This window comes from Equus quagga, chromosome 8 (assembly GCF_021613505.1).
Source record: "Equus quagga isolate Etosha38 chromosome 8, UCLA_HA_Equagga_1.0, whole genome shotgun sequence".
NCBI lineage: Eukaryota > Metazoa > Chordata > Mammalia > Perissodactyla > Equidae > Equus > Equus quagga.
In genome coordinates, this window is record NC_060274.1 from 40,440,345 (window position 1) to 40,452,933 (window position 12,589).

Consider the following 12,589-nt stretch of genomic DNA (forward strand, 5'->3'; position numbering starts at 1 on the left):
CACAGTCCAGGCCCAGCAGTGGGTTCCCTCATCCTGACCCCACACTCTGGGACCCCAGTGGGTTCCCTCACAATGTCACCAGGAATTTCCCACAGCGGACACAATCACTGATTCACTCTGATTTTCTAGTTAATGTTTTTTTCTCTTTACAAATAAGTTGGAGAATTTTTAAAGGAAACAGGGAGTTACTACTAAGTATAGAGTGACAGAAATCATAGCTAAACAACCATCTTGCAAATCTGAAGCCAATAAGATGGTTTTAAGTTTTTACTGTATTAAAATATTTGGTAGAGATGATCATAAGTCTGCAATTATTTGTTCAGATCTTCAAATATCACTGAAAACCATATGAATTCTCACAAGCACTAGATGCTGAGAACAGTAATGCCCCTCCAACAGTTTTACCCACCACCCCTTTCTTGGCCACGGCATCTCACCAATTTTCATACTGCATATGATTAGTACATTTTAAATGTTAAATAAATTAACAAACTAAATAAATACAAATCCTGCTGAACTCCAGGATTTTCTCATTCCTTTCTCAAAAGAAGGAGCGACACCGGTGATGTTTCCTTAGCTGCTCAGATAACCAGCAAGAGGAAGCACAGGTGGCCAGCCCTCTGCTTGAGTCCCAAGAAGTCACAGGACGGGCTCAGGACCACTCCTGGGTGACCAGCAGGCTCAAAACACTGGGACTCAGGTGTCTCACTCCCCAGTAGGGGTCCACCTGCTACCTAATGTCTCTCTTCAGAAACCCCTCCTTCCCCAGGGGCTCAGAGGGCTCTACGCGCAGAGGGGCTTTGGCATCGCCCCAGAGAGAACGAGCGCTGGTGAACTTGTTGCAGAAACGAAAGAACTGTGTGGGGAGAGACACACTGTAGTAGAAATCCTTCACGGGTGCTACTCAGGTTTCTGAGTTTTGCCTGAATGAAACCAGGAACATTGTGTTTCTTATCCAGACATGGAACAACCGTTTTGATTTTTTAAGCGGTGTGGTAGTTAAGTGCGACAGGAAAAAGCCAGAGTAAACAAACCTATTTATATATATATCCATGCCCAGTGCGTGACCCTTGGCAGATCTGTAAATGCAACCACTGGATCAGACGAATGGTTCTCAAACCTGGCTGTGCTTTAGAATCACTTTGGGAACTTGTTAAAAATAAGATTCCTGGGCTTCCCCTCTCTGGCTGCTAACTCACGATGTCACTCTACATGGGAACAGCTCCCCGGGGGGTGTTCTTCTGGCCATATTATTAATGGCACATAAACAGTTAATGGGCTAGGGGTGACTTGGATGTAGTCAGGTGTGGGAACCACCAGTCTAGATGATGTCCTTCAAAAGGACAGGAAGCTAGAGCAGAGAAAAGAAACAGAGAGAAAACGCATACCTGCTGGAAAGTCACCGTCTTGAGCCTCATTCGTACCATCTAAAAAAGCAAAGGAAAATGAAGTGTCAATCCAATCAGGTGCCCTGGATTGACACAAATTAATTTAAGCTAAACTCAGAAGGCTCTCTCTTTCTTACTAAGACAGCAACTTCTCCCAGTTGTTCGAAATATAAAATCCCAGTTCTTTTTCTTTTTTTATTAACTTCATTTTTTTTTCCTGCTTTTTCTCCCAACCCCCCCAGTACATAGTTGCATATTTTAGTTGTGGGTCCTTCTACTTGTGGCACGTGGGACGCCACCTTAGCATGGCCTGACAAGTGGTGCCATGTCCGCGCCTAGGATCCGAACCAGCGAAACCCTGGGCCGCTGAAGCGGAGCGCATGAACTTAACCACTTGGCCACGGGGCCGGCCCCCCAGCTATTTTTCACTTTACCCATTCCCTCTCTCTTTCCCCAGTCCAATCTGTTGCCAAATCCTGTAGTTTCTACCTCCATAATGAAACTCGCAATCATCTCCTTCCATTTCTCTCCATTCCAAATCTGGAAGAAAAAAACACACACACATTTAGTTTTATCAGCAAGTTAGGACCTTTCTACCAAAAAGTTTAAGTGAGGATGTGGTGGCTAATGGTTATCTTTAGTGCTATTATTGGCTTCAGTTTTTCCTATGTAAATTTCATTTTTTTTTCAACCCAAAATATGACACAAAGTAGGAACAGCTAAACACAAGACAGTGATTTGCTCTAGGATATAGTCTTAGAGAATTTACTAAACTTTGTGAAAATAAAATATAAATAACTTCATGAAACTCACATAGGTTAATCTTTGATTTTAGAAACTATTTAAAATATAAGTTGATATAAATTCCTTGGCTCAATTTCAAGATTACTTCCTATGAACATTATTTGTATTCTGCCATCAGTTTTTGTAATCACTCATAATGATGCACATATATGGGGGGAGTGGGGAAGAGTTATAACCTACAAGTAAACTGTTATCTGTCCAAAGTCTCTAACATCATGATATGTCCATCAATACTAATATGTTACAGAATGTATTTAATTTAGTGCTATTCAGATATTTGCATTGGGGAAAAAGACCTTAAAACTCTATAGATGTGCTTACAAATGTGGGACGGTGGGAGCAAGACTTCTATGTGCATATTTTTATTGTTTTGACTTCTGATGTAAGTAAAAGTATCACCTATTCTAAAATTAAAATTGTATTTTTAAAGGTTTATGAATCAAGACTAGACTCTGACATTTTCAGATTTATTAATTCTTTCATGATTTCCATATAATCAGGTAAGTAAATCTGACATTTCAGACAGTCGTCTTTGATGTCTCTGGGAGACAGACATGAAGAGTAGGAATGAGGTAAACAGTAGAAAAGGGAGGGGACTCAGCAAGCAGGGGAGCATCAGAGAAGACACAGATGGTTCACATAGATCAAACCAAAATGCTAAGCAGTCTAAAGATATTTTATTCAAAGAGGAGAAAAGACATCAGCATTCTTCCAACAGATCCAAAATGCCATATGAGAAGACACCACGGTTGAAGAAGAGAACAGGAAAGTTAGAGAAGCCTGGGGTGGGGTTGAGGGGGCTCTAGGAGAGCAGTTTTGAGCTGAAATCAAGGAGGAAGCTTCAGACCCAGAAAAGACAGGACCTTGCTTTGTTAGGCATGGGAAACAGCTCTGATTTGGACCAGAGAGATAACAAGTAGGTGAAGGCAAAGGTGCTCAAAGTGGCCAAAGGGTCGGGCTATCAAACGGAGGAAACCACTGATGAAGGGTGGGAGAGCCTAATGCTCCGCAGGCAGAGAACGCTGGAAGCCAAGATAAACATCGGTCATCAGCAGACCACAGAAGAGGTAGGAGAGGAGGCAGCAGGGCTTCAGGCAAGGACACAAGTCAGCAGCAAATATAGGGGCCACAAGGGCTAGGCACTGTGGGCCAAGGTCTCCACCTCCGCTATACTTCAGCTGGACAGGAAATAATTAGGATGGGACAGCTAAGCTCAAATGGGGCCGAGTGTGGGCCAGGTCCTACCATTGAAATGAGCTCTACACGGGGCAATTAAAACCATTCTTATCCATCAAATTGAATGACTTGTTCCCCTAATTATTATAATATCCAGTACTCATGCTATAGATCGTTTCACCAAATTTTGGAATACTTGTTATTGGGCAGTAAATGGACATTTAAAACACAATTTGACCCCTTACGGCTGTTAGTGTTAAGAATGAGCTATGGATACCTACATGCAAAAGAATGAAATTGAACTCCTACCTCACACCATATATAAAAATTAACTCAAAATGTGTCAATGACCTAAATATAAGAGCTAAAACTACACAACTCTTAGAAGAAGACATGGGCGTAAGTCTCCATAACCTTGAATTTGGCAATGGATTCTTAGGTATGACACCAAGAGCAGAGGCAACAAAAGAAAAAACAGATAAACTAGACCTCATCAAAATAAAAATTTTGAGTGGTATCAAAGAACATTATCAAGAAAATGAAAAGAGAACCTACAGAATGGGAAAAGTAGGTGCAAATCACATGTGATTAAGGTCTAGAATGTAAAATACACAAACAACTCTTACAACTTCACAACAAAAAAGACAAACAACTTGATTAAAAAATGGGCAAAGGACTTGAACAGACATTTCTCCAAAAAAGATATACAAAACAAGAACGTGAAAAGATGCTCAACATTACTAGTCACTAGAGAAATGCTAATCAAAACTCCAATGAGATACCACTTCACACCTGCTAGGACGGTGATTTAAAAAAAAAACAAAACAGAAAATAACAAGTGTTGACAAGGATGGGGAAAAACTGGAAACCTCGTACATTTCTGGTGGGATTGTAAATGGTGCAGCTGCTGTGGAAAACAGTTTGGCTGATCCTCTAAAAGTTAAACATAGAATTGCCATTTGACTCAGCAATTCCACTCCTAGGTATATACCCCAAAGAACTCAAAGCAGGGACTCAAACAAGTACATGTACATGCACGTTCACAGCAGCACAATAGCCAAAAGGTGGAAACAACGCAGATGTCCACCAATGGATGAATGGATAAACAAAATGTGGCTATCCATAGAATGGAATATTATTCACTCGCAAAAACAAACAATATGGATTAACCCCAAAACATTTTGCTAGATCAAAGAAACTAAACACAAAAAGGGCACATACTGTATGGTTCCATTTATAGGAAATATACAGAATAAACAAACAGAGACTTAGCATAGATTGGTGGTTGCTATGGGGGCTGGGAGGAGGGAGAGAGAAGAAGAAAATGCTTAATGGGTATAGTTTTACTTTCGAGTGATGGAAATGTCTTGGAACTAAATAGATAAGAAGTACAACTTTGTGAATACACTAAATGCCACAGAATTACTCACTTTAAAGTGGTTTTTTTCTCCAATGTTTTATTCCTTTTAAAAAAAAACCTTTTTTAATACATATAAAATTTACTATCTTAACCATGTTTAAGTGTACAGTTCAGTGGTGTTAAATATATTCACACAGTTGTGCAGACATCACCACCATCCATCCCCATGACTCTATTCATCTTGTAAATATGAAATTCTTTACCTATTCAACAATAACTTCCCATTCTTCTCTCCCCTCAGCCCCTGGCAACCACCATTATACTTTCTATCATTTTGACTACTCTAAGTACCTCATATAAGTGGACTCATACAGGGTTTGTCTTTTTGTGACAGACTTAGCATAGTGTTCTCAAGATTCATCCATGCTGTAGCATACTGCAGAATTTCCTTCCTTTTAAAGGCTAAATAATATTCCATTGTATGTATATACCACGTTTGGTAATCTATTCATCAGTTAATGGACACTTGAGTTGCTTCCATGTTTTAGCTACTGTGAATAATGCTGCTATGAACGTGGGTGTACAAATACCTCTTCGAGACCTTGCCTTCGATTCTTTTGAGTATATACCCAGAAATGGAGTTGCAGGATCATATGGTAATTCTATTTTTAATTTTTTGAAGAACCTCCATACTGTTTTCCACACTGGCTTCACCATTTTACATTTCCACCAACAATGCACAAGGGTTCCAGTTTCTCCACATCCTCACCAACACTTTTTCTCTTCTGTCTTTTTGATAGTAGCCATCCTAGTGGATGTGAGGTAGTATCTTATTGTAGTTCTGATTTGCATTTCCCTAATGATTAGTGATGTTGAGCATCTTTTCATGTGCTTATTGTCCACCTGTATATCTTCTTTGGAGAACTGTCTGTTTGAGTCCTTTGCCCATTTTTGAATCGTGTTGTTTTTTTGGTGTTGAGTTTTAGGAGCTCTCTATATTCTGATATTTTTTCTTTTGTTGCCTGAGCCTTTGGTGTCGTATCCAAGAAATTATTGCCAAATCCAAATTTGTGAAGCTTTTGTCCAATGTTTTCTTCCAAGATCAAGTTATATGTCTTAAATTTATGATTACATTGATCCCTTTTGAGTTAATTTTTATATACAGTGGTAGGTAAGGGTCCAACTTCACTCTTTTGCACCTGAATATCCAGTTTCCCCAGCAACGTTTGTTGAAAAGACTGTACTTTACCCATTGAATGGTCTTGACACCCTTGTCAAAAATCATTTGACTGTATATGTGACAGTTTATTTCTGGGCTCTCTTTGTCTATATGTCTCTATCCAATACCACATTGTTTTGATTACCATAGATTTGTAGTAGGTCTTGAAATCAGGAAGTATGAGACCTCTGGTTTTGTTCTTCATTTTTGAAATTGTTTTCAAGATTGGCTATTCACTGTCCCTTGAGATTCCATATGAATTTTAGGATGAGTTTTTCTACTTCTGCAAAAAATGTCATTGGGTATTTGATAGGGATTGCATTGAATCTGTAGACAGCTTTGGGTAATACTGACATTTTAACAATATTAAGTGTTCCAATCCATGAACATGGAATGTGTTTCATTTATTTACGTGTTCTTTAAAAACTGTTTTGTAATTTTATTGTACAAGTATTTCACCTCCTTGGTTAAGTTAATTCTTAAGTATTTTATTCTTTTTGGTACTATTATAAATGGAATTGTTTTTCTAATTTCCTTTTCGGGTTTTTCTTTCTTAGTGTATAGAAATGCAACTGATTTTTGTGTGCTGGCCTTGTATCCTGCTGCTTTGCTAAACTCATTTATTAGTTCTAACAGCCTTTTTGTGGATCTTTAGGATTTTCTACATATAAGATCACATCATCTGCAAACAGAAATAATTTTACTTCTTCTTTTCCAATTTGGATGCCTTTTATTTCTTCTTCTTGCCTAATTACTCTGGCTAGAATGTCTAGTTCTATGTTGAATAGAAGTGGTGAAAGTGGGCACCCCTGCCTTGTTACTGATCTTAGAGGAAAAGCTTTCAGTCTTTCACCATTTAGTATTACGTTTGCTGTGGGTTGTTGATATATGGCATTTATTATGTGGAGGTACTTTCCATCTTTTCCTATTTTAAAGAGTGTTTTTATCATGAAAGGGCATTAAATTTTATCAAATGCTTTTTCTGCATCAATTGAGATGATCATGTGGTTTCTTTCCTTCATTTTGTTGAGGTAGTATATTACTTTGATTTTCTTATGTTGAACCATCCTTGAATTCCAGGAATAAATCTGACTTGGTCATGGTATATTGTCCTTTTAATATGCTGCTGAATTCTGTTTGCTGGTGTTTTGTTGAGGATTTTTGCATCAATGTTCATAAAGGATATGGTTCTGTAGTTTTCTTTTCTTGTAGTGTCTTTATCTGGCTTTGGTTTCAGGGTTATGCTGGCCTCAAGAATGAGTTAGGAAGAGTTCCCTCCTCTTCAATTTTTGGAAAAGTTTGAGAAGGACTAGTATTAGTTCTTTAAATGTTTGGTAGAATTCATCTGTAAAGCCATGAGGACCAGGGCTTTTCTTTGTTGGGAGATTTTTTTATTATTGATTCAGTCTCCTTACTAGTTATAGGTCTATTTGGATTTCTAATTCTTTATGATTCAGTCTTGGTAGGTTTTGTGTTTCCAGGACCTTGTCCGTTTTGTCTAGGTTACCCAATTTTTTGGCGTACAATTGTTCACACTACTTTCTTATAATCCTTTTTATTTCTGCAGAATAGGTAGTAATGTCCCCACTTTCATTTCTGATTTTAGTAATTTGAGTCCTTTCTTTTCTTCCTAGTCCATCTAGATAAGCTTTGTCAACTTTGTTGATCTTACTGAAGAACCAACTTTTGGTTTCAGTGATTTTCTCTATTGCTTTTCTATTCTCTATTTCATTGATTTCTACACTAATCTGTATTATTTCTCTCCTTTTGCTAGCTTTGGGTTTAGTTTGTTCTTTTTTTCCTAGTCTCAAGTTGTAAAGTTAGGTTGTTGATATGAGATGTTTCCTGTTTTTAATGTAAGCATTTAGAGCTATACATTTCCCCCTTAACGCTGCTTTCACTGCATCTCATATGTTTGGTATGTTATGTTTCTGTTTTCATTTGTCTCTAAGTATTTTCTAATTTCCTTGTGATTCCTCTTCAAAAACAATTTTGTGAGCTTTTCAGTTTTCTTTATGTCATTGATTTCTAATTTCAACCCATTGTTGCCAGAGAAGACACTTTGTCTTATATTTATCTTTTTAAATCTATTGAAACTTAACTTGTGGCCCTACATATGATTTATACTGGAAAATGCCACATGTGTACTTGAGAAGAATGTGTATGTTGCTGTTGTTGGGTGGAGTGTTCTTTACATGTCTGTTAGATCTAGTTGGTTTACTGTGTTGTTTAAATCCTCTATTTCCTTACTTATCTTCTGTCCGGTTGTTCTATCCATTATTGTGAGCAGGGTATTGAAGTCTCCAACTCTAACTGTAGAACTGTCAATTTCTCCCTTCAATTCTGTCAGTTTTTGCTTCAAATATTTTGATGGTCTTCCATTAGGTGCATAAATGTTTATAATTGTTATGTTTTCTTGCTGTATTCAGCGTTTTACTAATATGTAATGTCCTTCTTTGTCTCTTATACCTTTTGTGATTTAGAGCCTATTTTGTCTTTTATTGGTATAGCCACTCTGGTCTCCATTGGTTACTATTTGCATGGAATATCTTTTTCCATCCTTTCACTTCCAAATGGTTTAATGTTTCTTGATCTTAAGTGAGTCTCTTGTAGACAGCATATAGTTGGATCATGTGTTTTTATCCATTCTGCCAATCTGTCCTATAATTGTAGTGTTTATCCACTTAAATTGAAAGAATTATAGACAAGGAGGAACTTACTTCTGTCACTGTGCTTTCTGTGTATCACTTTTTTGTCCTTTATTTCCTGCATTCCTATCTTCTTTTGTGTTTAATTGATTTTTGTAGTGAAATGTTTAAATTCCTTCTTAATTTCCTTTTGTGTATATTGTATACCTATTTGCCTTGTGGTTGCCATGGGGATTACATTTAACATCCTAAAGTTTTAACACTCTATTTTGAATTTATAGCAGCTTAACTTCAATAACATACAAAAATTCTGCTCCTTTACACTCTGTCCCTACCCCCTTTTTGGTTGTGATGTCGCAAAATTACATCTTTATACAATGTGTGCCCCAAAACATAAACTAATAATTCTTTAAAATGCATTAGTCTCCTAAATTATGTAGAAAACAAGAGTTGGAATTACAAACCAAAGTTACAGTAATACCAACTGTCACATTATTTATTTTTCTTAAGTGTATTAGTTTCATAAATCATGTAGAAAACAAAAATAACAGCTACAAACTTGTTCTACTAATGCTAGTTATTATAACTGTCCATGTATTTACTCTTATTAAGATTGCTATTTCTCCATACAGCTTCAAGTTACTGTCCACTGTCCTTTCATTTGATCCTGCAGGACTCCCAGGAGCATTTCTTGCAGGACAGGTCTAGTGGTCAGGAAATCCCTCAGGTTTTGTTTATCTAGGAATGTCTTGATTTCTCCCTCACTTTTAAAGGACAATTTTGCTGGATTTAGAATTCTTGGTTGACAGTTTTCTTCTTTTAGCATTTTGAATATATCTGCCCACTATCATCTGACCTCCAAAGTTTCTGATGAGAAATCTACAGAAAATCTCTTTGAGGATCACTTGTATGTGATGACTGCCTTCTCTCTTGCTTGTTTCAAGATTTGCCCTTGGGCTTAGGCTTTTGAAAGTTTAATGATCATGTGTCTCAGTGTGGGTCTCTTTGAATTCATCTTCCTTGGGATCATTGAGCTTCATGGATGTTTATGTTCATGTCTCTCTTCAAATTTGGGAAGTTTTCAGCCATTATTTCTTCTAATATTCTCTCTACCCCTTTTTCTCTCTCTTCTCCTTCTGGGACTCCCACAATGCATATCTTGGTCCTTTTGATGGTATCCCATAGGTCTCTTAGGCTCTATTTACATTTCTTCAATCTTTTCTCTTTCTGTTCCTCAACCTTGATAGTTTCCATTGTCCTATCTTCAAGTTCTCTGATTCATTGTTCTGCCCACTCAAATCTGCCTTTAAATCCTTCTAGTGATTTTTTTCATTTCGGTTATTGTACTTGTCAGTTCCAGAATTTTGTTTTGGTTTCTTGTTAGGTTTTCTATCTCTTCATTGATATTTCCATTTTGTTCACACATTATTTTCTTGACTTTGTCCATATCTTCCTTTAGTTCTTTCAGCATCTTTAAGACCATCATTTTAATGTCTTTGTCTAATACCTGTTCCAGTAAGTCTTTTTTCAGGGACAGATTCTGTTGTATTATTTATTTTCCTTTGAATGGGCCATGCTCTCCTCTTTCTTTGTGTGCCTTGTGATTTTTTCTTGAACATGGACATTTGAATCTAATAATGTGGTAACTTTGGAAATCAGATTCTCTCCCTTCCTCAGGGTTTGCTGTCTTTTGTTATTCTTTCAGTTTTTTTGATTGTTAGAGGCTGTCTCTGTGCTAAGGATCAGCCTGAGACATAAACTTAAGGTCTTCTCAGGTCTTTTCTGAGCCTTTTTCTGGGCATGCATAGTCACTTTCTAATTTTCCCTGTTACAGGCAGTTGTTTTTGAATGTCCTAGTCTTTAATGTCTGGCTCCCAAAAGGGAAAAAGCCATAAGTTAACAGGGGAAGAGTGTTGGTCTTTTAAATCCCTTGGAAGTCATTTCGGCTGGAGGAGGAGGAGGGAAGTACAACAATGAGGGGAGGTGTAACAACAGTGGCTGCCCCACTCTTTGTTTGCACCTCTGTGCTCAGAAGCAGCAATCAGCAATGAGAGCACATCCCCAGTACCTGGAAGTCAGGGTTCTTTTTGCCTGCCCTGGCTCCTGCAAGCTTCTCCAGGATCATGTGCACAGCTGCTGCCACTTGGCTAGGAATAAGAGATGGGTAGTTGCTACTGTGCTAAGAGCTAAAATTGACCAAAATTAACTGCAATTTACCCTCCAGGTCTTCCCCTGGAAGCTGCAAGCCTTCAACAGACTCCAGAGTTCCAAAATGATCCCATCAGATAGATTCTGCTGGTGCAATGGTTGTCCAGGTGGGGAGAGGGATTCCTGGTGCTTCCTGCTCCATCATCTTCCCAGAAGCCTCTTAAATGGTTTAAAAAAATTTTTTTTAAACAATGAGCTATGAAGTATACTCCTCAGACTTGAGATAAGGTAAATAAATTCTATAGGATGATTATATAAAGCACAAACCAGGCAAAACTAATCTGTGCTTGTAGAAGTTAGGAGAGTGTTAACTCCTGGCAAAGGATAGGGAAAGTGATTAGAAGCAGGGCTTCTGGGGTGATGGTTTTGTGTGGCTTCTTCATCAGATGCTGGTTAACATAGGTCAGTTCATGTTTGTGAAAATTTATCGAGCTTGTAATATGGGAACTTTTCCATTTGTATATTATACTTCAGTACAACTTTTTCTTTAATCCTATAGTTTGAAGAGCTTGCTTTAAGTCTTAAAAATAAAATATATGCAGAAGAGGAATTCACATACCTCAGGAAGAAAATTTGTTAAAATAATTAGAGGAGGCTTATTCACTGAAGAGATACATAGAGATGGAACTTTGGGGAAGGACCAGAGTGTCTCTGAGGCTCAGTTTCCTCAAATGAAACAAAAGACCAATAATAACTATCTTACAAGGTGGTTATAAAAACTAAATAAGACAACCCACCTCACAGTAGGCATCTGGTAAGGTAATTTCTTTTCCTCAGCCCACCCCCAAGCTTTCTTTCCTGTTTTCCTAGAGCAACACTCTCCAACAGAACTTCCTGTGATGAAGGAAATGTTCTCTATCTGCACTGTTCAATACGTAGCCACTAGCTACATGGTGGCTGAGCATTTAAAATATGGCTAGTGCAGCTAAGGAACTAAACGTTTAATTCTGTGTAATTTTAAATTGTGTGCCTAGTGGCTACTGTCCTGAAAAGCATGATTCTAGATCTTGAGAAACTGAAGGACTTTGGGCAATTACTGATTGATCCCAACTTTGCTGTAAGACTTGACTGACTAGCCATTAATTTCCATGGTGCCTACCTTCTAGAATTTAAGTTCCATTAAGATAAGGATTTTTGGCCATTTCATCTGTTATTGTTTACTAGATTCACAATGCCAGCACATAGTAAGTGGTCAATAAATATTTGTTTGATTGAATAAAATAAAACAAAATTTGACTAACCCTAACTTATTTGCATATTATTGTGGGGTTATTTTTGCATAACACTATTAATATCCAATAGGACACATTCATTTTGAGAAGGACCAAATTAAAGATAGATCTAAAATGAGTTACTAAGAGAAATTAAGATGTCTACAGTGTGGCCACCACATCTTAAAGTTGAAGTCATGAGGGGCAGCTGCAGCCCCACTGCGCAACTCCCAAGAAAGAAAAACCAGCTTATGTGGAGGACCATCACCAGAAAGACCACAAGCCCCAGTCTGCCCAGGACATTCCCAATTTATACCTGTTGTCCCAACAAAAGACATCTTTCACTCTCAGAAGTGCCCAGTTTAGAAACTAGACAGTCACTGTAAACATGACTCAGGGTGGCAGTTATGACATGCTCACACTGGAATCATGTGTTCCTAGTAAAATGTGTAATAATCATCTGTTTAAAATTGAATCCTATTTTGAATGTATGACGGAAGCTTAAAAGACCTTTAGATGGAATCTTCTTGTAAAAAAAACCAAAGGCCTTATGCTTATTTATTTTTGAGGTCCGT

At 37.7% G+C, this 12,589-nt stretch overlaps 1 protein-coding gene across 6 annotated transcripts in view; it reads right to left on the minus strand.

The window, feature by feature from the left end:
• URGCP (upregulator of cell proliferation) overlaps positions 1-12,589 on the minus strand; it is an 82,256-nt gene that overhangs the window by 3,787 nt on the left and 65,880 nt on the right. For 5 of the 6 annotated variants that reach the window (XM_046669679.1, XM_046669680.1, XM_046669677.1 and 2 more), the window contains 2 exons: positions 1,878-1,928; positions 1,389-1,427 (listed from right to left, as the gene is read on the minus strand). In XM_046669679.1, the coding sequence (XP_046525635.1) occupies positions 1,389-1,427; positions 1,878-1,911 (73 nt within the window). In that variant the 5' untranslated portion in view covers positions 1,912-1,928. Of the gene's footprint in view, positions 1-1,388; positions 1,428-1,877; positions 1,929-10,812; positions 10,963-12,589 lie in introns of all 6 variants that reach the window. The other variant, XM_046669678.1, reaches the window with a different exon arrangement.